The following is a 27,239-nucleotide window of genomic DNA, read 5'->3' as shown; positions in this document are numbered from 1 at the left end:
ATCAATGGCATTTATTAAATGCTTACTATGTGCAGAGCACTGTACTAAACCCTTGGGAGAATACAGTCCAACAGAGTTGGTAGACAAGTTCCCTGCCCACATCAAGCTTACAGTTTAGAGGTTTATTTAAGAAAAATAACTGAATGTCTTAATTTGGGCTTTGTTCTGGACAAGGGTTCTTTCTAGGGTGGATAATAAATCCCCCCTGTAATGTTCTTATAAAGATCATAAAGTTCAGGTGTTTCCAAAAATTGGACTAAAGTTCCTATTCCACTGAGGGTGCTCCATGTCCCGCCCCCCACTCCCCCAAGCCAAATTTTTCTTCAGGACAAGGAATCAGACACTGAGTTTGTCAGGGGTGATGAAGAATTAAATCTTCTTACCCAGTCCAGACATTTAATCCCAAACAATCTATCGCTTTAGTTTCTCTGTTCTCTTAAAAATTCAAAGGTGTTTATTTTTGACATGGCAATACATACAGATATTTTAAATCTTTTGAAATGTTTTATACATCTCTAGTATATGTTCAGGCAAATTAACATACAGATGTAAAAAAAGCCCAACAATAATTAATCCAAAGGCCAACCACATGCTAAAAACATGAAGCCTGTATATTTATTACCTGCTGTGAAAATTTTGCAATGGTATTAATGTGCTGTTGTCACCTTTTGGCACTTTTGGATTACATTCCTCATAGGATTGAGAGGAGGCAAAAGAGAAAATACAGCCAGGCACTGCAAGCATAAAGTGACAGCATAACAGATCTTATTGCAGTGTTCTGCACATAGTAGACTTTCAACAAATACCCCTGTCGGTATTAAGCCACATTCACACAAATAGGAAAATTTCAGTTGACGGTAGCTATCTTAATATGAAGGTACTGTAGGTACTGTACAGAACCTCATTCTGTTTTTCTCCTGTTGCTGCAAATGGTATTTTTGGAGCACACTTCACTATGGAAAGTACAACAGAACATGACACGTTCCTTGCCCGCTTTGGGCATACAGTTATACTCATTTGCCCAACATTATTCCCTAACTTTTCCATGACTTTTTTTTTTCTTGAAAACTTCTGGAACATTGTAACTTAATAATAGTAGTAATGATGGCATTTATTAAGCACTTACTATGTGCACTGTTCCAAGCACTGGGGAGGTTACAAGGTGATCAGGTTGTCCCACGGAGGGCTCACAGTCTTAATCCCCATTTTACAGATGAGGTAACTGAGGCACAGAGAAGTTAAGTGACTTGCTGAGAGTCACCTGACAATTGGCGAAGCCGGGATTTGAACCCATGACCTCTGACTCCAAAACCCGGGCTCTTTCCACTGAGCCATGCTGCTTCTCTAAGCCTGAAGTAAAGCCGATAAACTTGGATTTACATAATAGCTAACCTGAAGACCTTATAAAATTCTTGAATGTGGAGACTCTGGGTCCTTTTGTGCTGATAAATATGAAAAAGAACAATTTAATGAGTTGATGATTCAGATCCAATCCTTTCTCATTATGCTGACTACTTATTACACCCTCTTCAAACTTAAATTGTTTTCAAAAGAGGATGACAAAAAAATTCCAAGACTGCATTAAAGGTTATCGATAAGCAAAGATCATTTATTTTCAGTCTGTGGTCCAAAATTATTTCTGTGGTTGGAAAAACAAGGTCCTGAGTAGAAAAAGGTTGATATCTTTTTGCTACAAAAATTTACTCCATTTATTTTTTGAACTATTTCACATTAAAAAAAAATTTGTTCCAACATTCCTAGGGCACTGAGGATGAATGTCAAAACACAGGCAAAAAAAAAAAACCTCAGATGTCAATTTTAGGATAAAAGAAAGATGTGTGACTTGAGGTAATGAGGTAAATTCCTCAAATATTGAATGAGAGGATCTTTAAAGGTAACTTTAAAAAACAACTTCTCCAGTTCTCTTTTCCTAGTCTAAGGACTTGAATACCTGCTATTGACCAAGAAGTCTATGTGAGCAAGGGTATTCTTGGAGAGGATTCTTTGAGTTGATGCATCCATAATGGACCACGTGAATCAAACAGAAGCCATGTGGCCTAGGGGAAAGAGTGCAGGGCTGGGAATGAGGACACCTGAGTTCTAACTCCAGCACTGCACTTGCCACTGTGACACCCTATGCAAGTCACCTAGTTCTTCTGGTCCTCACTGTCATCTTAAAAATGGGAATTAAAAATGTCCATTTCCCCTTCCCTTTAGATTGTGAACCCCTTGTGAGGCAGACTGCAGAGAATGTGCCTGATTTGTATTGTATGTACTCCAATGCTTAGCACAAAGTCAGTGCTTATCAGCTAACATTATTATTAAATTTCTGTTGCCAAACATCTGCAGGAGTTGCCCTAGACAGAGGGATGCAAACATTACAGCCTTTTTGTGTGCACAGTGGGGCCAGGACTGTGGCTTCCACCATGGCTGTCAAATACAGATAAGCCACCACTCCTAGAGGAATCTGGCTGTCAAATACAGATAAGCTTCGTGGTGGGCAGCTAAATGTCAGTCCCTTCTCCAACCCTGCTTTAGGAACCCAGAAGTGAGTGTGTCTGCCTGATTGACTGCAAGCTCATTGTGGGCAGGAAATGTCTACCAACTCTACTGTGCTCTTCCAAGTTCTTAGTACAGTGCTCTGCACATAAGTGCCTAATAAAAGTGATTGAAGTGTCTCCATCACCTGCTCCCTCTAGAAGCTCCTAGGACCATGAGGGTAACTGTCAGCTTTTCATCAAAAGGGGTAGGAAGCTGAGAAACCCACTTGAGGAGGTTTTTTTAAAAAAGGCTTCTGCCCTCCTTATTCCAGGTTTATCAGCAGATAAGGAACAAATAAAGGAGAATTTACACACTAATAAACACACCTGCGATAAGATTAGGATCCTTATACAGAGGGCCCAAGCAGGAGCTTAGTTCAAGCTTAGTGCTTAGTACAGTGCACTGCACACAGTAAGCACTCAAATATGTTGGAAGAAACATTGCAGACTAAAATGACTTGGCTTCTATCACATGGAACCGATGCAGTTCAATTCATCTGCATGAAAAACTGCATGAAAGAACTGAATGTCAAACATTCTTTCATTCTATTAAAAAGTAAAACTCCCTAAAATATAAAACATCTTCCAGTGAGCCATAAAGATATGTGGTTTTAGGGTTAGGAATTGTCTGCTTACACTATTATGTTGTGTAGCACTCTCCCAAGTGCTTCTTATAGGATTCTACACACAGTGAGTGCTCAATAAATATCTCTACCTGCCTATTAACCAGGATATCAGAACAAATTCAATTCTCGCCTACTGGAAATAGCCCTGATGCTTATGGAGTCATGTATACCTAATAATACATTTAAATGTATAGGAACACAACATGTACAAATTTACAATGGATTAGGAGTGGGAAAGCTTTAGTGAGGCTCTATAGAGTAGAATGAGGAAATATAGAGAAGTGGGCCAGTAGTTTTGTCTTACCACATGTTTAAAAGAAAATAATAGTCTCTCCTACAGGCCATTACCACCACCTCCTATTTATGTGTTGCTAAAATTATCAGTCACATCCTTGGCAGTCCTATTTCATTTCTGTCGTTCCTCACACATAAATTTAGTAAATGACAATAGATTAAGAATGGTATAAACTTTCCACTGAATTTGAAAGGCAAAAAGAAAAGTCACCTTTAGCGAATAGCCCAAACACTATTGTAGTTTATGCTTTCAAGCACTTAGTATAGTGCTCAGCACACAGGAAGCCCTCAATAAATGCCATTGATTGGTTGAACCCACGTTACCCTTAGAACAGGTCAGGGCCCTCACCATATGAAGGGGGAGTTGTGGTTCAGATATATCTGCCGAGGGGACCAGACCTGCCTGAATTTCCAGCGACTTTGTGGGGAAGGAGTATAGCAAAGCACTGTGGCCAATCTCATCTGAAGAGGAAGGGGATCTCTTTGTCATGTGGAGGCTGAAGTCTAGCAAAGACCTATAAGTCAAATAGAGGTAGCGATAGGTGTTGGCTGTCCAGTGTTATCAAAACACCATACTAGACACCCCTGGCTAAGAGTTCCCCTCCCTGAAGGAGAGCACAAAACAGTAGACACGATCCCTGCCCACAAGAAACTTACAGTCTAGAGGGGGAGACAGACATTAACATATTTTACAGGTAGGGGAATGTGGGGTGACTACCAAGTGTTTAAGGGTTGTGAGGCCCACGGGCATAGGAGGGCAGATAGGAGAAATGAGGGCTTAGTCAAGGAAGGCCTCTTGAAGGTGATGTGATTTTAGTAGGACCAAAAGGTGGGTGTATTTCCTCCTTTTACCCTATAGAGCATCACTAAAGCTTTCCCACCCCTAATCCATTGTAAATTTGTACATGTTATGTTCCTATACATTTAAATGTATTATTAGGTATACATGACTCCATAAGCATCAGGGCTATTTCCAGTAGGTGAGAATTGAATTTGTTCTGGTATCCTGGTTGAGGCAGGTAGAGAGATTTATTGAGCACTCACTGTGTGTAGAATCCTATAAGAAGCACTTGGGAGAGTGCTACACTTGAAGGTGGGTAGAGTGGTGGTGTGTCAGGTCTGAAGGCGGAGGGAGGTCCAGGCCAGTGGGAGGATTTGGGTGAGGAGCCAACTGTGAGGCAGATGAGATCAAGGTATAGTGACTAAATTGGTATCAGAGGAGCCAAGTGAGCAAGTTGGGTTGTAGTTGATCAGCAAGGTAAGGTAGGAGGGGGAGAGCTAATTGAAGTACAGTTCAGGTAAAAGCTTGGGGCTGGAAAAGGGCTTGGACTCAGGGATAAGGAGGAAGGAAAGGAATGTGCTCAGGGTTTTGAACCGTTTTGGCATTGTTACTGGGAGTCTGGGAAATTTTCTTAGGCTGGGGACAACATGTCACTGCGTCTGTGGCAGGTGTGGTGACTTCCCTACTTTCAAGGCTTTAAACCAGGCATATTTAAAGCCAGGCATGAGAAGCAGCGCGGCTCACTGGAAAGAGCACGGGCTTGGGAGTCAGAGGTCACGGATTCTAATCCAGGCTCTGCCACATGTCTGCTGTGTGACCTTGGGCAGGTCACTTAACTTCTCTGAGCCTCAGTTCCCTCATCTGTAAAATGGGGATGAAGACTGTGAGCCCCATGTGGGACAATGTAATTGCCTTGTATCCCCCAGCGCTTAGAACAGTGCTTTGCACATAGCAAGTGCTTAACAAATGCCATTATTGTTATTATATGTTTATCTTAAAATATTGATCCTATTAGAGAACTCAGGGAATGGCTTGCTGTAATTATAAAGGCACTTAGGTTGTTTCTTTTCATTAAACAGATTACAAACAATTTCAGGTTTTGATTTGCTTTATAGTAAAAGCTGCAATTAAGTCCTTCTGCAAATTAGTATGAGGGCTTGTTTGATGTGTTCTATTTTATCTTCCAAAAAAATGAGTTAGAAATCCTCCATTTCAGAGTGAAAACAAGAAGGGCAAAGTTTTTAGACACAAGACTTCATGCTAATTGATTCAATTACATTATGTATGTCATAGAATAATTTTAAACCAACTGCTACCCATCATTGTCCCAGAATAAAGATGAGATAAATCATTTTTGCTTTGAAAAGACATCTGAAGAGTTGAGTAAACAGCTTCCTTTGGAAAACTGGACTTGCTTTGCTTTGTAAGTTCACTGTGTTCTGTTTCTGATACTCCAAGGGGTTCAGCTTTAGCCTTTGAATTCAATTCCAAATATTTACTTATCTTGTAGAGCAGCTATAATTTCATGTTGCAGTGGATTGGGATATTATTTTGTTTCCTTTTTAATATAAACCATCATTTTAGGAAGATCTATGTTTCCAATTCTTTCAGCACAAGGCTTTTTGCTTGTTTTCTTTAGACAATTACTGAATTTCAGTATTGTATTTGAAATGATTAAGGAGAGGTGCATATTATTTTCTAGAGAAGACCAAACTGAATGGAATTTATTGTTAATACAACAACGAGGGTCCTGCAAGTTTAACTGCAGATTTTGGTTTGTGTACTATTAGTAGTATTTATTGAGTGCCCACTTGGGTATGGTGTTCTGTACTAAGCATTTGGGGAGTACAATTAAAGAAGTAACATGATCCCTACCCACAAGGAGCTTCTAAGAAGGGGAGACAGATATAAAAGTATTTGAGGGTCGTTAAAAATAATTTCAGTTTCTATACTTGAGTCCTGAGATGGCTATATCTTTGGGAACTTTAAAATGACTTTTAAATCTCTTTTGAGGATCCTTTCCTAGAAATTTTCAAAAGTATGAATAGTTCAGCCAGTTTGGAAGGGAATATTCTTCTAATCCATCAACAGTATTTATTGAGCTCTTGTGTGCAGAACACTGTACTAAGCACTTGGGAGAGTACAATTGAGAAACTGAATTTTAGTATACAGACTGTAAATCTAATTGACAGAGCTGCAGATGGCTCACATTTGTTACATAATAAGCTCTCAGTTTTCCTTAGTCTCAATTGCTTTTTTCCCTGAACTGGGGAAGATTGAAACTTTCCTTCTCTGGGATTATCCTACCTGCACAGGGAATCCATTTAAGTTCTCCTCAAGGTCTGCTTATGAGCAAAGGGCAAACCTTTCAGGGGAAATATTGATGTTAACTGACACTTGCAGTAAAGAGTATTTCAAATATTCTGCCTTTTTCAAGAAATCCCTCTCCAGCAAGCTCCTGTTTGAGGGATGCAAATGTAATTAGCAATGCTCATACTACTTTGACATTTTTTGGTATCATGCCATTAAGGAATAATCTCTATTCCATGGGTGTGTTTTCACTAATATTTGACAGTTGATAACGTGAAAGGACTTTCCCATCCAAAGGTTACATTCTGTACACTTTAAGCACTTGATTCTCCCTCCCCAACCCCATAGCCCTTATGTACATATCCTTCTATTCTGCCCCTTCTCCTAGACATCATTCCCAGTGGACAGAAGCTAGGAAATAAGTATTAATGTGTTAGGGAGTGGAGTGAGGGGGAACCTGTTTTAATATGAATTCCCAAGGCAATATGACTGTTGACTGGAAGACCTGTTTCATTGTCAGAAAAAATAAAATGCCAGTATTTCTCTATTCTCTATTCAGTGAACCATTCTATTTTTTCATATTTAACAGTCATTTTAATGGGGAAAAACAGTCTTGAAAATGTCCTAAAATGTATTAAACATTTTTTTCCATTCCTTTTGGTCCCTAAAAAAGCCTGAAGTAATTTAGGCTCTTTTTTTAAAAAAAAAATTTATCTTTGTGGCATAAAATCAGAAAATCAGAAATCAGGCCCTTGCCAACTCTGAGAACATTTGAGAGCAACTTGTGATGTTTTCCAATGAAAATAGTTTCCCAATGTACTTTTCACATTAGCACTTTTAATACGGCCAACATTGTAATTACTTGAGGATTTCAAAGTGTCTGTAAATATTTGCAGATGGTGTGCATGTTTTAGACCTAGGTAGCAGCATCCAAAAAGGCCTATAAAATCCTGGTTATCATCAGGAAGGATCTAGAAAGCCCAAGGAAAGTATAGTTTTTCCAGTGTACCAAAACTATTTATATGCAACGGGAATGCTGTGTACAGTTCTCAACAGGAGAAAGGCCAAATGAAGGTCTGTCTAGCCAAGTATTCTGCCTCCCAAATTGTGATGTTAAGTGCTTACTCTGGGCAAAGCGCTGTGCTAAGCGCTGGGGGTCAAAACAAGCTAATCAGCTTGGATGCAGTCCCTGAGCCACAGTACAAGTTAAAGAGGCAACAGGCTGCTTGGCTGGAATTGTAGGATGGCTAGCCTTCTTGGTCATAATGCCGTAGTAATAGTGATACTATTTATTAAGCACTTATTGTATGAGGACCACTATACTAAGTGCTGGGGAGACTACATTGGTAGGAATTAGACACAGACCCTGTCCCTCAGGGGGCTCACAAGCTAAGATGAAAATCTAATGGTTTTGGCAGTTTGGAGTAGGGAACATGACTGCTAACTCTGTTGTACTGTACTCTACCAAGCGCTTAATACAGTACATAGTCAGCACTCAATAAATACCATTGAATGATGATGATGGCAGTTCCATCTGACATCCCTAATTTTTCCCTCTAGAAACCCATTAAGGACCTTTTCTATCTCTAGTGTATCCTTTCTTCTCCAACCAAGCAAGCCTGCTTGCCGTTTCACTCATCTCCTGCATAGGACAAATCTCCATCTCCTGCATAGGACAAATCTCCTTATTTGGAATGACATTCTCTCTCCTCTTTACTAGAAGGTCATTTTCTTCCTTATAGTCACAACTAAAAATACCTCACTTCCTCTGTGAAGCTATCTCTGGCTTCCTTTTTCTCATTCCAATCACTCTGTTGACTTCTTCCTATTTCTGTTTGTCTCTAGAGAGAAGCAGCATATCTCTGCTTGATGAGAGGAGAAATTCCTGTCATTATCCCCTGGGCATCTTTTTTTTTTTAATCTCATCATTGCATTTCCTAGCCACCATACCATACTGCGGAAACCATTGTCCCTTGCAGTTTGACTTCTACCTAGTGCTCTCTTCCAAGTCATCTAACTTCTCTGTTCCTCAGTTTCCTGCAAAATGGGGATTCAATATCTGTTCTCCCTCCTACTTAGACTGTAAGCCCCATGTGGGAGCTAATTATCTTGTATCTGTTCCAGTATTTAGTTCAGTGCTTGACATATTGTAAGTGCTTAAACATATTATTATGATTCCAATCAGTCAATCGAGCACTGTTTTAAGGACCTGCAGAAATAAAGATGGTCCCTTCCCTGAAGGAGCTTACAATCTAATGGGCAAGACAAGCAGCACAAATAATTTACGCATAGTGAGAGCAGGAAGAAGAACAAAGATACCCCTGGTAATGACAAGTGTGAAAGCATGAATATACTCAGTTCTGCTACAACATATGTTTCAATTGCATAATTTGGATATAATGAGCAGCATTAGGGAACGTTCTAACCACAACTCAACTAGAAGATGAGTGTGTAAATATAAGGAAGCCTAAAGTATAAGAATTTCTTGAAGTCCAGGGGCAGGAGTTTGAACTTCATCTGTTGGATGACCAGAATGACTTGATTTCTTCAGGCTAAGTCTGCTCCCAAACTGATGCTCAAACTGAAGCAGCATAGCCTAATGGAAGGAGCACAGGCCTGGGGTCAGAGGACCTTGGTTCTCCCACCCTGCTACTTGCTTTCTGTGTGACTTCATACAAGTCACTTAACCTCTCTGTGCTCTAGTTTCTTGCCTATAAATGAGGATTCAGTGCTTGTTCTTCCTCCTACTTAAACTGTGAGTCCTGTGTGGAACCGGGTTTGTGTCTGACTTGATTATCTTGCATCTACTCCTGGGCTTAGAATAGTGCTTGGAACAAAATAAGTGCTTAACAAATGCCAAAGTTGTTGTTATTGTTATTATTATTACATTATGTTAACCAGATGCATTTCCACAACCTTGAACCACTGTTCAGCCCTTTCCAGCTTCTCTGTTGAACCATCAAACCTTCCCTTCAATCACTGTAGAAGTTTAGAACAATGGTAGATACCTCAGAAATTCTCCCCCCGAAGCTTGATTTCTCTTCACTCCGGGTCATATCCTCCTACTATCCCCTCAGCGTATGTGTGCCAATTAGTCATTTATGTACCCAGAGCCTTTTCATATGTATTGACTAACTTGCATCTCTTCTTCTGAACTGCAGAGCAAAGATTGTGCTTCTTACTCCATTTGACTTTCTCATGTTCTTAGTGCAGGGCTCTGCACAAAATAGGTGTTCAATAACCCACTGTCTATAATTTATTGTAATGTCTGTCTTCCCCTCTAGACTGAAAGCTTTTTGTGGGCAGGGATTGGGTCTACCAATTCTATTGTAGTGCTTTCCCAAGAGCTTAGTACAGTGCTCTGTGCTCAGTAAAGTATGCTCGATCAATTGATTATCAATTGGTTGATGATCTTCTTTCTCATCCGTTATTCAGGTCTCACAGCAGCCAAGTTGCTCCATGAATCTGGCCTGAATGTTGTGGTGTTGGAGGCTCGAGACCGAGTAGGAGGGAGAACTTTCACCATAAGAGTAAGTAAAAACTTAATAACAATAACAGTAGTAATGATAGCATTTGGTAAGTGCTGGGAAAAATACATAGATGAAAATTAGACCCAATCCTTGGCTCCCAAGGGACTCACAGTCTAAGAAAAAGAGGGGATGGGGGTTGGAAACAAGCACTGGGAAAGGCGAAACAACAAAAACAGGAACCAATATATAATAATAATAATGTGTTTGTTAAGTGCTTACTATGTGCTTAACACTGGGGTGGATACAAGCAAATCGAGTTGAACACAGACTCAAGTGGGGCTCACAGTCTCCAACCCCATTTTACAGATGAGGTAACTGAGGCACAGAGAAGTGAAGTGACTTGCCCAAGGTCACTTGTACTCCTAACTACACCGCCAAGGATTGCAGTGAAGCCAATAACTATCGGTTTGAATCCCAGCTCCATCACATGTCTGCTGTGTGACCTTGGGCAAGTCACTTAACTTCTCTGAGCCTGTTACCTCATCTGTAAAATGGGGATTGACTGTGAGCCCCATGTGGGACAACCTGATCACCTTGTATCCCCCCAGCGCTTAGAACAGTGCTTTGCACATACTAAGCGCTTAACAAATGCCATCATTATTATTACTCCAGGGAGGATAATCTTGTTATTTTATTTGGAAGAACCAGATTGTTCCAAATGTTCTGTCTGTTAAACCTCAGGTGGCACTCACTGCCCTTCAAGGGATAACTTTCTTTTCTTCTTTTGCTTGGAGATTTCTGATAACTAGAACACTTAAGGATTTCAGCTCATTACATTGTTCCCCTTTAGGCTGTTTCTTGTAAACACATTTTCCTTATCTGTTACTTTATTGATTGATTCATCTACTTTAGAGCATTATTTATAGGTCTAATGAAAGTAATTGTGTTACATGTTAAGCTCTCACTATGTGAACTAAATATACTAAGTGCTGGGGTAGATACAAGATAATCAGATACAAGATAATCAGGTCTATACAGTCCCTGTCCTTCTCAGGACTCTCAGTCTAAGTAGGAGAGAGAACAGTTCATCAAACAATCAATCATTTACTTTATATTTGTCAATTTCCACCTTCTTTTCTTTATTAGATTGACCACTAAGCACTTAGTACAGTGCTTTGCACACAGTAAGCGCTCAATAAATACTACTGAATGAACCCTTCCAGAAGCAATAATCATCTGAGACATTGCTTGCCCATGACATATGTTTTCACTATACATTTTGGATGGAATGCTTTTAGGTAGTTAGGGACTGTTCATCCAGCAATGCGAGTCTATTCTTTCCGGACTATATAATGCATATTTTTCTTAATGCAGGTTTAGTTAAGGTACTTTATGTTGATTCAGAAACTGATTTCCCTTTTCATTATTGGAATATAGAACAAATATGTTAAATATGTGGACCTGGGAGGATCCTACGTTGGACCAACTCAGAATCGGATCTTGCGCTTGGCTAAGGAGCTCGGGCTGGAGACGTACAAAGTGAATGAAGTAGAGCGCCTTGTCCACTATGTGAGGGTAAGCACAGACCCTTTCAAAGTTCAAAATGCTTATTGATTCAGTAGCTATTTTGCTTTCATTAAGACCGAATTCCCCACCTAACACAAGCCCCTGCGACTCTCTGGGACTCCAGTGATTCAGCCTCACTCCTTGGCCAGTTGGTTTCTAGACTTTGTTCATGCTTTCCGTGGAAATTAGTATGGGAGAGAACTCTCACCTCCTTGATGATGGTATTGCTCGAGTGATGGATATGTTGTTGGCCCACTGTCTTTGGCCTAAAATCTGAGGCTGTGTTGTGTCTTGTCACAGGAAGCTGAAGGTTTTCAAAAATCATTTGATAAGGTACCTGTTAGGTGACTGTGTTTGCTGTTGGTCTGTTTGATTACCCAGCCTGTGTATAAGAAGGACTCCTGAGTGAGACAAGAAGCAAGCATGAACCCATTCATTCATTTGGTTGTATTTATTGAGTGTTTACTGTATGCAGAGCACTGTACTAGGTGCTTGGAAAGTACAATTCAGCAACAGAGACAATCCCTGCCCACAATGGGCTTACATTCGGGGTTTGGGTTGGGGGGTGTGTGGAGACAGACATCAAAACAAGTAAACAGACATCCATAGCATCAATATAAATTAATAGAATTATAGATATATACACATCAAAACACATAAACAGGTATTAATATAAATAAATAGAATTATAGATATGTACATATGTACACAAGTGCTGTGGGGTGGGGAAGGAGGGTAGAGCAAAGGGAGTGAGTTGGGGTGATGGGGAGGGGAGGGGGAGCTGAGGAAAAGGGGGGCTTAGTCACCCAGAATGGTGTCCTAGGGGACCATCTCTCTTCATTGATCCATGAATGCCATGAGAGCGTGCAAATCTCATCTTCCTTAAATGTTTCAGTTGGTCTCTATGCATCTCTCAAAGCGGGAAATCAATATCATAAACAAAGCACCATTTAAAATGAAAGAACTGAGTGTGAATAATATTCACTGAGCCCCAATAAGTGGCTGCTATTACACAGATTAAACAGAGCAAAGTATCTGTCATTCCCCTTTGTTTGAATGCCTCAATTTCTTTTTATGCTTAATTTAGCAATTCTTCAGACTATTGGTTTTACCACTGAGACTTCCCAAACTTTTTATATTCATGAAGTTCATTTTAGGTATCTCCAGAAAAGCTAATGGCAGTAGATTGAATGGGGCAGCCCAAGTTAATGAGTTGGCAATATCCAGTGATTTTTATTTTTTATTTTTTGCCTTTATCTTTCGGTGAAATGATGCAAAGTTGGTTCTTTTAGTTGAGTGATTGTTTCATTTGCAAAGAGGATGATGAAGTCCTAGATTGTCTCTTTGGTGGGGGATAGGTAAACCCTTGGAAATTTCCTTTTTGTGATTTATACAGCCACAATTCCTTGTGCCTTAAACAAGATTGCTAAATTGTATCCGATATAATAACTGCGGTATTCTTTAAGCACATGCTGTATTTACAACACTGTAGTAAGCACTGGGGTAGATAGGTATAAGATAATCGGGTTGAGCACAGTCCCTGTCCCAAAAGGTGCTGTCTGTCAGTCTAAGTAGGAGGGAAAGTGGGTATTGAGTCCCCATTTTACAGAGGAGGAAACTGAGACAGGGAAGTTAATGTTCAAGGGTCACACAACAGGCAAATGGCAGAGCTGAGGTTAGATCCCAGGTCCTATAACTTCCAGGCCTGTGTTATTTCCACTAGTCAATGCGGGTTCTCAGTTATGGATATCAGATACAGAGTAAGAACAAGAGAAATAGGGAAGAATGTGGTTTGATTTTGGAGAAATCTGTTAATATGTTCTTCATGCAAATATTCCATTAGAGGAGTAAATAGTAGCAAGCAGTGTTATAAGATCTCTTAGTTTACATTTAATGTTCCTTGCTCCTCATTCCCCATCTACTGGGAAATATCACTGAAATATCAATTTGCAAGTACACAAATATTGTCATTTTCATATCAATCAATCAATCGTATTTATTGAGCGCTTACTGTGTGCAGAGCACTGTACTAAGCGCTTGGGAAGTACAAGTTGGCAACATATAGAGACAGTCCCTACCCAACAGTGGGCTCACAGTCTAGAAGGGGGAGACAGAGAACAAAACCAAAGATATTAACAAAATAAAATGAATAGAATAGATATGTACAAGTAAAATAAATAGAGTAATAAATTTGTACAAACATACATACAGGTGCTGTGGGGAAGGGAAGGAGGTAAGACAGGAGGGATGGAGAGGGGGATGAGGGGGAGAGGAAGGAGGGGGCTCAGTCTCGGAAGGCCTCCTGGAGGAGGTGAGCTCTCAATAGGGCCATGAAGGGAGGAAGAGAGCTAGCTTGGCGGATGGGCAGAGGGAGAGCATTCCAGGCCAGGGGGATGACGTGGGCCGGGGGTCGATGGCGGGACAGGTGAGAACGAGGCACGGCGAGGAGATTAGCGGCAGAGGAGCGGAGGGTGGGGGGTGGGCTGGAGAAGGAGAGTAGGGAGGTGAGGTAGGAGGGGGTGAGGTGATGGAGAGCCTTGAAGCCGAGGGTGAGGAGTTTCTGCCTGATGCGCAGATTGATTGGTAGCCACTGGAGATTTTTGAGGAGGGGACTAACATGCCCAGAGCGTTTCTGGACAAAAACAATCCGGGCAGCAGCATGAAGTATGGATTGAAGTGGGGAGAGACACGAGGATGGGAGATCAGAGAGAAGGCTGATGCAGTAGTCCAGATGGGATAGGATGAGAGCTTGAACGAGCAGGGTAGCGGTTTGGATGGAGAGGAAAGGGCGGATCTTGGCAATGTTGCAGAGCTGAGACCGGCAGGTTTTGGTGACGGCTTGGATGTGAGGGATGAATGAGAGAGCAGAGTCGAGGATGACACCAAGGTTGCGGGCTTGTGAGACGGGAAGGATGGTAGTGCCGTCAACAGTGATGGGATATCAGAAAACACCCCCTCTATATTAATTCTATTGTATTATAAACTCTCCCCAGCACTTAGTACAGTGTGCTGCACACAGTAAGTGCTCAATTAATATGAATGACTGAATGAAGAACATCCAGGAGTTTCCCCATTAGCGAACAGAATTTACTGATGATGAACAAGGACCTGCTGTTTCCTCACATGCTTCTTATTCAAGAGGGACATTTACCCTTTCTGTACATATCTTCTTAACAAGACTAGTTGACTGTGATAATAGGCACTTCCAGGGTCTGTTCTAAGTCCCTTTTGAAAACATTTTTAACTCTCCTGGGTGTCATTCATTTCATTTCATTCATGTCTGGTTATTAAAATGTAATTTGCCTGGGTCTCGTTCATGAGTAAAACATGTGATATCACAGCTGTATTGGGATTTAATTATCGCTGGGAAAGGTAATTACTTTAGTTGAAGTTATACCATTCAGAAGTGTTTCCTTCAATTTCCCCAGCTTTGGTGATGCATTATTGAACACAGAGGAATATGATTTATTGAGGTTTTTCAATCTGTTTTACAAACAGCCCTGGTCATTTCTGTTAACACAGCTTAGAGGGTAACAATTTGGGTGTTTTTAATTTTAATTGAATGGCTTCTAATTGAAGAAAAGCAGGACATTCTGGGGATATATTAGTCTATGGTAACTTAATGCCCCTTGAGTATCTTAGGCTTTTTGTTTTTTGGTTGTTGTTTTTTTTCTTTTTTTTTTTTTGGTGGTGTGGGTGGTGGAAAACTGAGATCTCAAGAGCTAGTAGGCACAGGGTCATAAAAACTGAAAATTCCAATGTTCGAGCCATCCGCCCTTTCCTCTCCATCCATACCACTACCCTGCTCGTTCAAGCTCTCATCCTATCCCGTCTGGACTACTGTATCAGCCTTCTCTCTGATCTCCCATCCTCGTGTCTCTCCCCACTTCAGTCCATACTTCATGCTGCTGCCCGGATTGTCTTTGTCCAGAAATGCTCTGGGCATGTTACTCCCCTCCTCAAAAATCTCCAGTGGCTACCAATCAATCTGCGCATCAGGCAGAAACTCCTCACCCTTGGCTTCAAGGCTGTCCATCACCTCGCCCCCTCCTACCTCACCTCCCTTCTCTCCTTCTCCAGCCCACCCCGCACCCTCCGCTCCTCTGCCGCTAATCTCCTCACCGTGCCTCGTTCTCACCTGTCCCGCCATCGACCCCCGGACCACGTCATCCCCCTGGCCTGGAATGCCCTCCCTCTGCCCATCCGCCAAGCTAGCTCTCTTCCTCCCTTCAAGGCCCTACTGAGAGCTCACCTCCTCCAGGAGGCCTTCCCAGACTGAGCCCCTTCCTTCCTCTCCCCTTCGTCCCCCCTCCATCCCCCATCTTACCTCCTTCCCTTCCCCACAGCACCTGTATATATGTATATATGTTTGTACATATTTATTACTCTATTTTACTTGTACATATCTATTCTATTTATTTTATTTTGTTAGTATGTTTAGTTTTGTTCTCTGTCTCCCCCTTTTAGACTGTGAGCCCACTGTTTGGTAGGGACTGTCTCTATATGTTGCCAACTTGTACTTCCCAAGCGCTTAGTACAGTGCTCTGCACACAGTAAGCACTCAATAAATATGATTGATTGATTTATAGCAACCTGAGATGTGAAACAAAAACAAAATGTAAATAAGCACATACTCCTTTGGGCAGAAAGACAGCGCTGCGTGGAATTTGGGAAGGGGATGGGGATCTTTTGGCTCAGTTCAACGGCACAAAGTATTCATTTTTTGTTGTGGCCAAAGGCTGGGGCTACTGGGGAGGAAGGCTTCCAGCTCCAGGGGAGCCAACAGGGCCCCTGGGGAGGTGGACATGACTGACTCTTACTGCCCAGAGGTCTCCAGCCAAGGGACATCCATGAGGCTGCTCCCTGAATACGATTCCAGACCTTAAATGCCACTTTTACTAACACCAAGGGGGAGTGAAATGGGAGAAACCAATCTCAGATGTGAGCCCATTAAGACTGAAAAATAGTTTTGAATTCCTATAGGTTCTGGGAATTAGAAATTGGCAAAGAAAACTTGAAGGAACAGATAGGTTATTCATCAAATTGGGTAGATGAAAGGCCAAACATCCAAAATGACTTTTCTGGTGGGACTTTGGAACCTGTTTTCTTGGAGATGAAGAATTCAGCATGAACAGAAGGCTCTTCCCTTCGATGCTGTTATTCTTGGGGGCTTAGACCGAGGCCGTGCTTGCTGGCAATCACAGAGTTTTTTGGGTGGTGATTGAACTCCCTAGAAACAGGTTAGACAGACATTTGTGGGTCACTCAAGAACAGCTGCCTACTCTCACCAATCACACATACCAGTTGGTGGTAGCTGCTGCCAGGTGATCCTTTGAACACATTGAAGAGCCTGAACTATTGTATGTCCTCCTATCGCAACCTTTTTATTTCTCTTATTTTGTTGTCCATTACCTCATTTCACAACAAAACTACTCTACTCTGTAGCATCTTTTGGACTTTATTTTGAAAACTCTTTTTTTAGGAAGAAAATGAGATAAAATAATAGGATTTGACATAAAATAATATGTACAAATATATTTGTCATATTCATCACTAATAAAAAGTCTCTCCAAGTAGAAGCACAATTATATCAACTATATTCAAATAGGATAGATAAGATTTATTTACTATAACTCTGCTTCTAGATTTTTTTATTCATTCAATTGTATTTATTGAGTGCCTACTGTGTGCAGAGCCCTGTACTAAGCACTTGGGAATTGGTAATATGGCTGATAAGACCAACAGTCCTTTCCACACTGTGTGAATTAGGTCCATTATGCCTGGCTCTGATCATGAAACCCCACTGTGATTTGGTGAGCATGTGATTAGCAATGTTCGTTAGTAGTCAGTGTTGAAGAACTGTGGCTAGGATTTTACCAGCAATGGGATCGTCTGCCATAATAATACCAATAATAATAATTATAGCAATAATAATAATACCAATAATACCAATAATGATAATTGTGGTACTTGTTAAATAATAGTAGTAATAATAATGATGGTATTTGTTAGCACTTACTATGTGCAAAGCACTGTTCTAAGCGCTGGGGGGATACAAGGTGATCAGGTTGTCCCACGTGGGGCTCACAGTCTTAATCTCCATTTTACAGATGAGGTAACTGAGGCCCAGAGAAGTGAATGACTTGCCCAAGGTCACACAGCTGACAAGTGGTGGAGCTGGGATTTGAACCCATGGCCTCTGACTCCCAAGCCGTACTCTTTCCACTGAGTCATGCTGCTTCTCAATGTTCATTAGGTGCCCAGTACTCTACTAAATGCTAGGCTGGATACAAGATAATCAGGTTGGACACTGTCCCTGTCTCACACAGTGCAGTACAGTCTTAAGTAGGAGGGAGTATAAGCATAGAATCCTCACTTTATGGAAGAGGAAACTGAGGCAGAGAGAAGTGAAATGACTTGCCCAAGATCACACAGCAGGCAAGTGGCAGAGCCGGGATTAGAACTCAGGTCCTCTGACTCTCAGGCTTGTGCTTTTCTATGAGGTCATACTACTATATTGTGCTCTCCTAAGTGTTTAGTTCAGTGCTCAGTAAATACCATTGATTGCATCAGCGCAACACTGCAGTAGTTTCTTTGGTCAGCTATCCCTTCTCTCCTTGAAGATGGGGATAATGGTGGATCTTTTGTTGAAATTCTGTGGCATCGGCATCCACATATCAAGGCACCTAACCTATGAATCTCTTCTTGGGTTATTGATCTCCCCTGGTATGATATCAAATCCCGAAACTTTGCCAGTCTTCATGGCTCTGATTACAGTGGAGCTATCAATATTCCTTTTTTCTTTCCTTAATGGTATTTGTTAAGCGCTTACTGTGTGCCAGGAACTGTCTTAAGCGCTGGGGTAAATACAGACTAATCAGGTTGGACACAGTCCCCGTCCCACTTGGGGCTCACCGTCTTAATCCCTTTTTACAGATGAGGTAACTGAGGCACAGAACAGTGAGCAACTTGCCCAAGGTCACACAGCAGACCAGGATCAGAACCCAGCTCCTCCGACTCCCAGGCCCAAGCTCTGTCCGCCAGGCTAGGCTGCTTCTAGGTTATTGGATTCTCAAGTATTAAAGTGTAAGCCATGTTTTTCTTAGTTTCCTTAATGTTGAGGGGCTTATTAAGTAGCACATTGATGTGCTATCGCTGTTACATATCACAAAGAGCTTACAGTCTAGAGGAGGTTAGTCAGGAGTTTTTAGCTTTCCTGTTTTGCCCAGTGATATTTCTCCTCGTATCTTCATCATAAATGGTATTTTTTGAGCACCTACTGTTAGGCACTCTACTAACCTCTTGAGCAGAGGTACAACAGCTAACAAGGTCCACATTTCCAGCCTTCAGGGATGCTTCCAGCTCAATGGAGAGGATGTTATTTTCAGATAGTGAAAGTCAGAGGAAGAAGTAGGACAATGCAGGAAGTACATCAGGAATAAACAGTTGAACCAGTAATTGAGTGTTTAGATAAATATAGGAATTAAATATATGAATAAAGTTAGATACAAGTATGTAGATGAGAGCTGTGGATAGGAGGTGGGATTTCCGGAGGGCTTCTAAAATGGGGAAAGATTTCCCTATTCTAACTTCATGCAGGCATCACAATTTTGCGATACAATTGCCCAGTCCGATATTGGCGCTACTGGGAAGATAAGAAGCAGTGTGGCTTAGTGGATAGAAACGGGCCTGGGAATCAGAAGGACCGGGGTTCTAATCCCATCTCCGCCACTCATCTGCTGTATGACCTTGGGCAAGTCACTTACCTTCTCTCTACCTCATTTCCCCAATCTGCAAAACAGGAGTTCAATACCTGTTCTCCCTCCAATTTAAACTGTGAGTCCCATGTGGGACTTGATTAACTTATATCTAGTCCAGCACTTAAAACAGTGCTTGGCACATAGTAAGCACTTAATACTAGTATTCTTCTTATTATTATTATTTTAATTGGCTCTTTATAGAATCTTCCTCCTCCTAGATGTCAGTCGTTGAGGGGGCAGAATCCTCAATGACAGGAGCACAGCGCTTCTGTTCTAGTGGGTAGGCTCAAGGGTGTTAGATGGTTGCTAGGTTGATTTGGAAGGTTTGAAACATGCAACTGTCTGGTTTGCCTCAGCCCAACTTTGATAGTTCAGAGCCTGTTGCTGACATATGTTTTCTTTGAACCCTCTGAGCGTTGCCTGGGCCAACATGTGCTCTTGCCTTTTCTGGGCCTTATTCCATATCACTCCATCTCCTCCTTCCCTCCTGGTTCCTACGACATTTTCCAATCATTATGCATCTGGAACTTTTCTCTCCCTCCCCTGTATTTCTCCGCTTAAATCCCAGTTAGTTCTTCAGAGAGGTATTTGGAGTCGAAGTATATCTCACTTAAAAACAACAACAACAAAAATCTTACTATTTACAAAGTTGTTATATATAAATTTATATGTACCCTTTTTTCCCAGTTCTCATTCCCATGTTTATAGTCCCTTTGGGAGAATTGTCCAGCTCATCTAAGTGAATCATCACTTCAATCTCTGAAACTGGGAATTAGTTTGAGTAGTGTATTCATTCTGCTATGGAACATAAACATTTCTCTCCCATAATTTCTGTATCAATAATTAGAAGCAGTTTTGGAACTCAAAAATGCTTTCTAGAGAACAATTTATTGGAGTGCAAGACCCGTGTTTGTGGGAAGTCAAAAAAAATCCCATTCCAGTTGTAGAGTAGACAGACTCTACTCTTGACATGGGTTGAGTGCATTATTATTATTATTATTGTTACTGTCATTAGAAGAGAAAAATTATGACAAAATACATATAACCAAATGATGAAGATGATTAGAGAGGAATTGTAGGAGGAAAATGGGTATATCAAAATGATTATTATTTGGGAAAAATTGTAGGAGAAAAGGGAATATATTCCTGCAGACATCATTTTCCTGAATTCATTTGAGCTGATCCTTGCAGGTTTTTTTTTTCTTGTTACAAACTGAAATCATATCTGGGAAGTACATATTGGACATGTCAAAATAGTTTGCAGTCAAAGGTCAGGGCCCCTTGAATGCTGTAAAATATATTCATTTACAGAGGGGCCTGAGAAACCTCTGAGCAGATTCCAACTGTGGAGTGGAACAGCCAGCCTTTGAGCATCAGGCCCTGATTGTGAAAGTACCCCAGGGATCCCCTGGCTGGGACTACAGACCCCATTTTGAGTCCATCTGGTAGCTACCAGCCCAGGGCTCGGTGGCCTAGAGTGGGAGATTCAGTCAATCAGTCATATTTATTGAGTGCTTACCATGTGGAGAGCACTGTACTAAGTGCTTGGGAGAGTATAATATAACAGATTTGGCAGACATGTTCCCTGCCCACAACAAGCTGACAGTGTAGAGGGAGACACAGACATTAACTTAAGTAAATAAATTATGGATAGGGATGTATGTGCTGTGGGACTAAGGGAAGGGTGAATAAAGGGAGCAAATCCCAAGTGTGAGGACGCTGCCGAAGAGAGTGAAGGAAGAGGAAATCAGGGCTTAGTTGCGGAAGGCCTCTTGGAGGAGATAGGCCTTCAATAATAATAATAGTAATAATAATGGCATTTAAGTGCTTACTATGTGCAAAGCACTGTTCTAAGCACTAGGGGAGAATACAAGGTGATCAAGTTGTCCCACGGGGGGCACACAATCTTCATCCCTATTTTACAGATGAGGACACTGAGGCTCAGAGAAGTTAAGTGACTTGCCCAAGGTCTCACAGCAGACATGTGGTGGAGCCAGGATTCAAACCCATGACCTCTGACTCCAAAGCCCATGCTCTTTCCACTGAGCCACACTGCTTCTCAATAAGGCTTTAAAGGTGGGGAGAGTCATTGTCTGTCAGATGTGAAAAGGGAGGGTGTCCCAGGAAGAGCTAGATGAGGTGAGATATCTCATCTATCAGGTGAGATAGATGAGACCGAGGTACAGTGAGGAAAGGGGTTTAGGGTCCTCATCCTCACACTGATAAAGACAGCATTTAACATGTCACTGCACAGGAAGGAAGAGTCTGTATGAGTAGTTGTACGGAGCTTGGGGGTTCCTTTTTCTTAGGCAGTAAGAATTATAAGACACTAATCTTGTCAGTCAACCAGTTAATTGTGTTTATTGAATGCTTACTGTGTGCAGGGCACTGTACTAAAGTGCTTAGGAGAGTGCAATATAATCAATCAGTGGTATTTATTGAGAAGCAGCATGGCTCTGTGGAAAAAGCCCGGGCTTTGAAGTCAGAGGTCACGGTTTCAAATCCCGGCTATGCCACTTGTCAGCTATGTGACTTTGGGCAAGTCACTTAACTTCTCTGTGTCTCAGTTACCTCATCTGTTACCTCATCTGTAAAAATGGGGATTAAAACTGTGAGCGCCCCATGGGACAACCTGATCACCTTGTAACCTCCCCAGTGCTTAGAACAGTGCTTTACAAATAGTAAGTGCTTAATAAATGCCATTATTATTATTATTTATTGAGCAATTACCATGAGCAGAGCTCTGTTCTAAGCACTTGAGTACTGCAGGCACATTCCCTGCCCACAATGTGTATGTAAACTATAATCCTCTTGCTTGTAAGCTCCTTGTGGGAAGGAATTGTGTCTACCTACTCTACTAAATTAGCACTCTCCCAAACGCTTAGTACAATGCTCTGCACACAGGACGTACTCAGTAAACACCACTGATCGACACGTTAAACCATAAAGTGGTCTTATAAAAATTCTGCCCAAGGTAAGTAGTGCTTTGTTCCAGATAAATCAAGAATTTAATGTCATTTATTTTGATCCTAGATAATAATAATGATGGCACTTATTAAGTGCTTACTATGTGCAAAGCACTGTTCTAAGCGCTGGGGAGGTTACAAGGTGATCAGATTGTACCGCAGGGGGCTCACAGTCTTAGTCCCCATTTTACAGATGAGGTAACTGAGGCACAGAGAAGTGAAGTGACTTGCCTAGTTCACCTTTGGAAGAAAGGTGGGATGGAAGGAGAACTATCAGGGGCTCATTTCCAATAAAATAATTATTCAAAAAGCTTGTCCTGGTTTGGGATAAATAATTATTAGCGTTCCCATCCTGCTGAGGCATTAGGCAACTTCCTGGGCAGGTATGTTGGTTGGATGCTTGGCATCTCCATTTAATGTTGCCAATTTGTACTTCCCAAGCGCTTAGTACAGTGCTCTGCACATAGTAAGCGCTCAATAAATACGATTCATGATGATGATGTTAATATGTGATGAATTAAACACTGGACTCAGAAGGTGTTCGAGGGAGAGGTAGAAACAGTGTGGCCCAGTGGTTAGAGCGTGGGCCTGGGAGTCAGAAGGTCATGGGTTCTAATCCTGGCTCTGCCATTTGTCTGTTTTGTGACCTTGGGCAAGCTATTTCACTTCTCTGTGCCTCAGTTAACTCATCTGTAAAATGGGGAAAGAGACGGTGAGCCCCATGTGGGACAGGGACTGTGTCCAATCTGATTTGCTTGTATCTACTTGAGTGCTTAGTTCAGTGCCTGGCACATAGTAAGCGCTTAAGAAATACCATATATTATTATTATTATTATTATTAGGTACAAGGATGTGCTGAAGGCAACTCCAGAATAGACTCCATTGATACAATTGCTTGGAAACCTTGGGCCCACAAGACAGTCCTGGCTATCCGCCAAACAATATCTGAGCATCTACTGTGTGCAGAGCACCATACTGAGGGCTTGGGAGAGCACAGTAGAGTTCCTGCTCTCAAATACACTTCATCTCCTTAACTGTTAGATGGTTTTGGCTCCACACAAATGTCAGAGTTGGGAGTCGGAGGAGTTAGTTGTCAAGGGATTGCTGGGTTGAGGCTGGGAGAGGCGATAGATGGAGGGTGAATTGGTCACAGGAAGGAGAGATGTAGACAGAGGCAGGCAGGTGGAGTCTGAGATGAGCAATTAAAAAGCTCTGAATATTTATTTCTCAGGGATCAGCTTGCTACAATTATAAATGCAGGATTTCTGACAAATTAAAACACCTTTTTGTGCTTTTCTCAAAGAAAAATCCTTTCTCAGGTCCCAACAACTAAGCCTTCCAGAGACCAATTGGGTGTCATTTCATTTCTAATCCTACAGTGGAACTTACCCTATTTATTGGTGAAATGGGCAGGAAATTTATCTACCAACTCTTTGTATTGTACTCTTCCAGGCACTTAGTACAGGGCTCTGCACATGGTAAATGTTCAGTAAACATCACTGATTGATTGATTGAACTGCTGAATTGTTGTCAGTAGCATTTGGATCTGTGATATCTCTTGGGCAGGAAAGGAGTCGTTGTATTATTCAGCCTTTAATGCTTTATCACTGCAGTTCTCAGTCAGCTCCTGTGAATTAAGTGACATACTTAAAGTCACATAACAGGCTAGTGATACAACCAGGTTTAGTTCTCTGGTCCTTTGGCTCCAAGGCTTTCCACTAGGTCAGGCTATTTACTACCACTTCGATGAGTCTGGGCAGATCACTTGGGCTTAGGGTTTTAGTCCTGGGGCCTTTCCTGAACTGGGCAGAAGGAAGGGCAATAGTGAGGAGAATAAAGGAGCAGAATTTCTTTCAATCAATCAATCCATCATTGATATTTATTGAGCACTTACTGTGTGCAGAGCACTGTACTAAATGCATGGGAGAATGCAATAGAGTTGGTAGACATGATCCATGCCCTCAAGGATCTTACAATCTAGTGGAGGAGACAGACATTAAATTACATTACACTTAGTAAAGGAAGCAATGAGTATAAGGATATGGACATATATGCTATGGGGGTGAGGTGAGTGTCAAAGGGCATTGTGGGTTAGGAACCAAGTGCCTAGGCTGATGCAGAAATTCTATTTCTTGAAGTGGCCTCCCCCACTGCTGGACCCGATTTCTTATTTTCTCAAGAACAGTCAATATATGTTGCCAATTTGTACTTCCCAAGCGCTTAGTACAGTGCTCTGCACATAGTAAGTGCTCAATAAATACGATTGATGATGATGATGACAAAGCCAAACATGTAAAGAAATTAAGGAAGGGCTTGAGTAGAGGAGAGGAACAGTTCTATATTGTTAAGAGGAGACCCTTTCAGTCAGTCAGTGGTGTTTATCAGTGTTTTTATTGATAGTCTGTTACTTTCAGGAATACTTTTTTGCATGTCTCCAATTGAGCAATTTTTTTTTTTTTTGGTCATCCAATAATCTGGTATTTTTTCAAAGTGTTTGCATGAACCTATTCCATCTTATCTATTGCAGGGCAAGTCTCACCCCTTCAGAGGTCCACTGCCCACCACATGGAACCCCATCGCCTATCTAGATCACAATAACCTGTGGCGGACAATCAATGCCATGGGACAGGAAGTAAGTTTCCTCAGGCCAGGCTGCCTAGTTTAAAGATGGATGCTTTCTCTTGTTAAATTGACTGCACAAGCACATCTGTTTCTGAGGTAGTTACAGGTCAGGCAATGCTGCTACTCTTGTGTTGTTTTAATTCCAGAAGTCAGCCAGACATAACCATACTTACAAATAGAGTAATGACAATGAATAATTTAGCGAACAGCTGTAGCTACATATTTTTAAGAATGCAAGCCACAGTTTTCCCATTTTCCAGATGAAGACTGCTCTCATTAAGAACTCTAATTGAATACATCGTGGTGAATTGTAGAATTTGTAATTTGAAAGTGTTTCTTTAAAGTTGAGGCTGATTGTATAAAGGTACAGGAAAATGCTCAGAGGTTCACAAGAGCTGACTTGGGAAAATTAATCAGTCATGAGCACTTGCTGTGTGCAGAGTACTATACTAAGCGCTTGGGAGAGTACAACACAACAGATCTGGTAGACATGTTCCCTGCCCACAGTGAGATGAGTGTGCGCTTGACTGTCTCCTGGGGAGTCAGTAGGGAAAACCCCTCACTCATCAGAATGCAGAAGTGATGATTTTATTAATAGTAATAGTCATAATTGTGGTATTTGTTAAAAGCTTACTATTTGCTAAATGCTGTGCTCAACACAGGCAGAAATATTATTATTACTATTATTTAATTACAGATATATTATTATTGTACCTAAGCACCTACTATGTATCAAGCACTGTTTTAAACTCTGGGGTAGATATGAGTTAATCAGGTTGGACACAGTCCCTGTCCCACATGGACCTCACAGTCATAGAGGATAACAAATATTGAATCCCCATTTTACAGGTGAGGAAAATGAGGTACTAAGAAGTGAAATGACTTGTCCAAGATCATCCAGAAGGCACGTGGCAGAGCCAGGATTAGAAACCTGGCGTCCTGCTTCTCAGAACTGTGTTCTTTCAACTAGGCCCCACTGCTTCTATATCGAACAGTCTCTTGGCCTCTGGAAATCTCACAGTTTCTTTCTCTTTTCCATCAGACTGTGTCCTACCTGTTTATCTTATCTCTCCTAGTCCTCAGTATATAGTCAGCGCATAACGAATACCACAATGATTATCCTTCTCTAAATACCATTCTCCCTGTGGGCGGGGGATGGTTCTCTTCTTGCTGGTGTGCTTTCTCAAGCATATAGTACAGTGCTTGCACCCCGTGGACACAAAACAATGCCATCACTTCTCTGACTGCTTCCCAGTTAACTGGTCAAATCCCTCCGTCAACTGCTTCTTGGTTCTTCTCCTGTTGCAGATTCCGAGCGATGCCCCATGGAAGGCTCCCCTCGCCGAACAGTGGGACCGGATGACGATGAAAGAGCTGCTCGACCAGATTTGCTGGACACAGTGAGACATGCCATAATCCATATCTTTCACTCACCCTCAGTCCTGAGCCTCTGAGAGAGGGCCTCAAATATTTAGCAAACTGTTAAAACCAAACAGCTGAGATCATTTCACTGCCAGTGAGATGGGGGCAAACACAGCGTGGAATTTGCTCGGCTTGATAGAAGCAGCGTGGTCTGGAGGAAAGTGCACAGGCCTGGAGTCAGAGGAATTGGGTTCTAATCCTAGCCCTGCCACTTGCCTGCTATGTGTGACCTTGTCCAGGTCACTTCACTTCTCTGTGGCTCGGTTTCTTCATCTGTGGGTTCAGTACCTGTTTTCCCTCCCCCTTTGACTCTGAGCCCAGTGTGATTAACTTGTATCTACCCAAGTGCTTAGTTCAATGGTTGGTACAGCCTGTATAGGAGGGAGGACAGGTATTGAATCCTTAGTTTACAGATGAGGAAACTGAGGTGCAGGGAAGTGAACTGACTTGCCACAAATTACACCTCAGGTAAGTGGTGAAGCCAGAATTAGAACCCAGGCCTTCTGCCTCTCAGGTTTTCATTAAGCCAAGCTGCTTGTCATTAGTTTTTATTTTCAAAGTAGAGAAAAGAATAAGTAACCCAAGAAATTGCTGTTCTCAGCCCTTCAGTCTCTTACAAGAAGGCAAGGGATAGTTTGAAGAAATGCTTTAATCCCCAGAAGCCTCTGCTGTGAACGCTCTTCTAAGAAAAAATCATTTAACCATAGTCAAACATCGTTTCCCATGGGTGTTGAGCTGCAGCTGTCAGGTACACTACTGGTGGGAAGCCATTGTTTATCAAAACTTAAAAATTAATCATTAACTTAAAATATTGCACACCATGTCCTGTTTCAGTCCAGGTGATTTGAGACAGCCTGGCAGTACCATTGCACACCTAAAGGA

At 41.7% G+C, this 27,239-nt stretch overlaps 1 protein-coding gene across 1 annotated transcript in view; it reads left to right on the top strand.

The window, feature by feature from the left end:
* Nucleotides 1-27,239, top strand: part of LOC119940154 (amine oxidase [flavin-containing] B-like) — a 42,733-nt gene that overhangs the window by 2,595 nt on the left and 12,899 nt on the right. Inside the window, exons 2-5 of the mRNA XM_038760229.1 lie at nucleotides 9,987-10,081; nucleotides 11,459-11,596; nucleotides 24,841-24,945; nucleotides 26,244-26,335. Coding sequence (XP_038616157.1) covers nucleotides 9,987-10,081; nucleotides 11,459-11,596; nucleotides 24,841-24,945; nucleotides 26,244-26,335 — 430 coding nt within the window. The remainder of the gene's footprint in view (nucleotides 1-9,986; nucleotides 10,082-11,458; nucleotides 11,597-24,840; nucleotides 24,946-26,243; nucleotides 26,336-27,239) is intronic.

This window comes from Tachyglossus aculeatus, chromosome 18, assembly GCF_015852505.1.
Source record: "Tachyglossus aculeatus isolate mTacAcu1 chromosome 18, mTacAcu1.pri, whole genome shotgun sequence".
Classification (NCBI taxonomy): Eukaryota; Metazoa; Chordata; class Mammalia; order Monotremata; family Tachyglossidae; genus Tachyglossus; species Tachyglossus aculeatus.
This window is presented reverse-complemented; position numbering and strand designations above follow the sequence as displayed.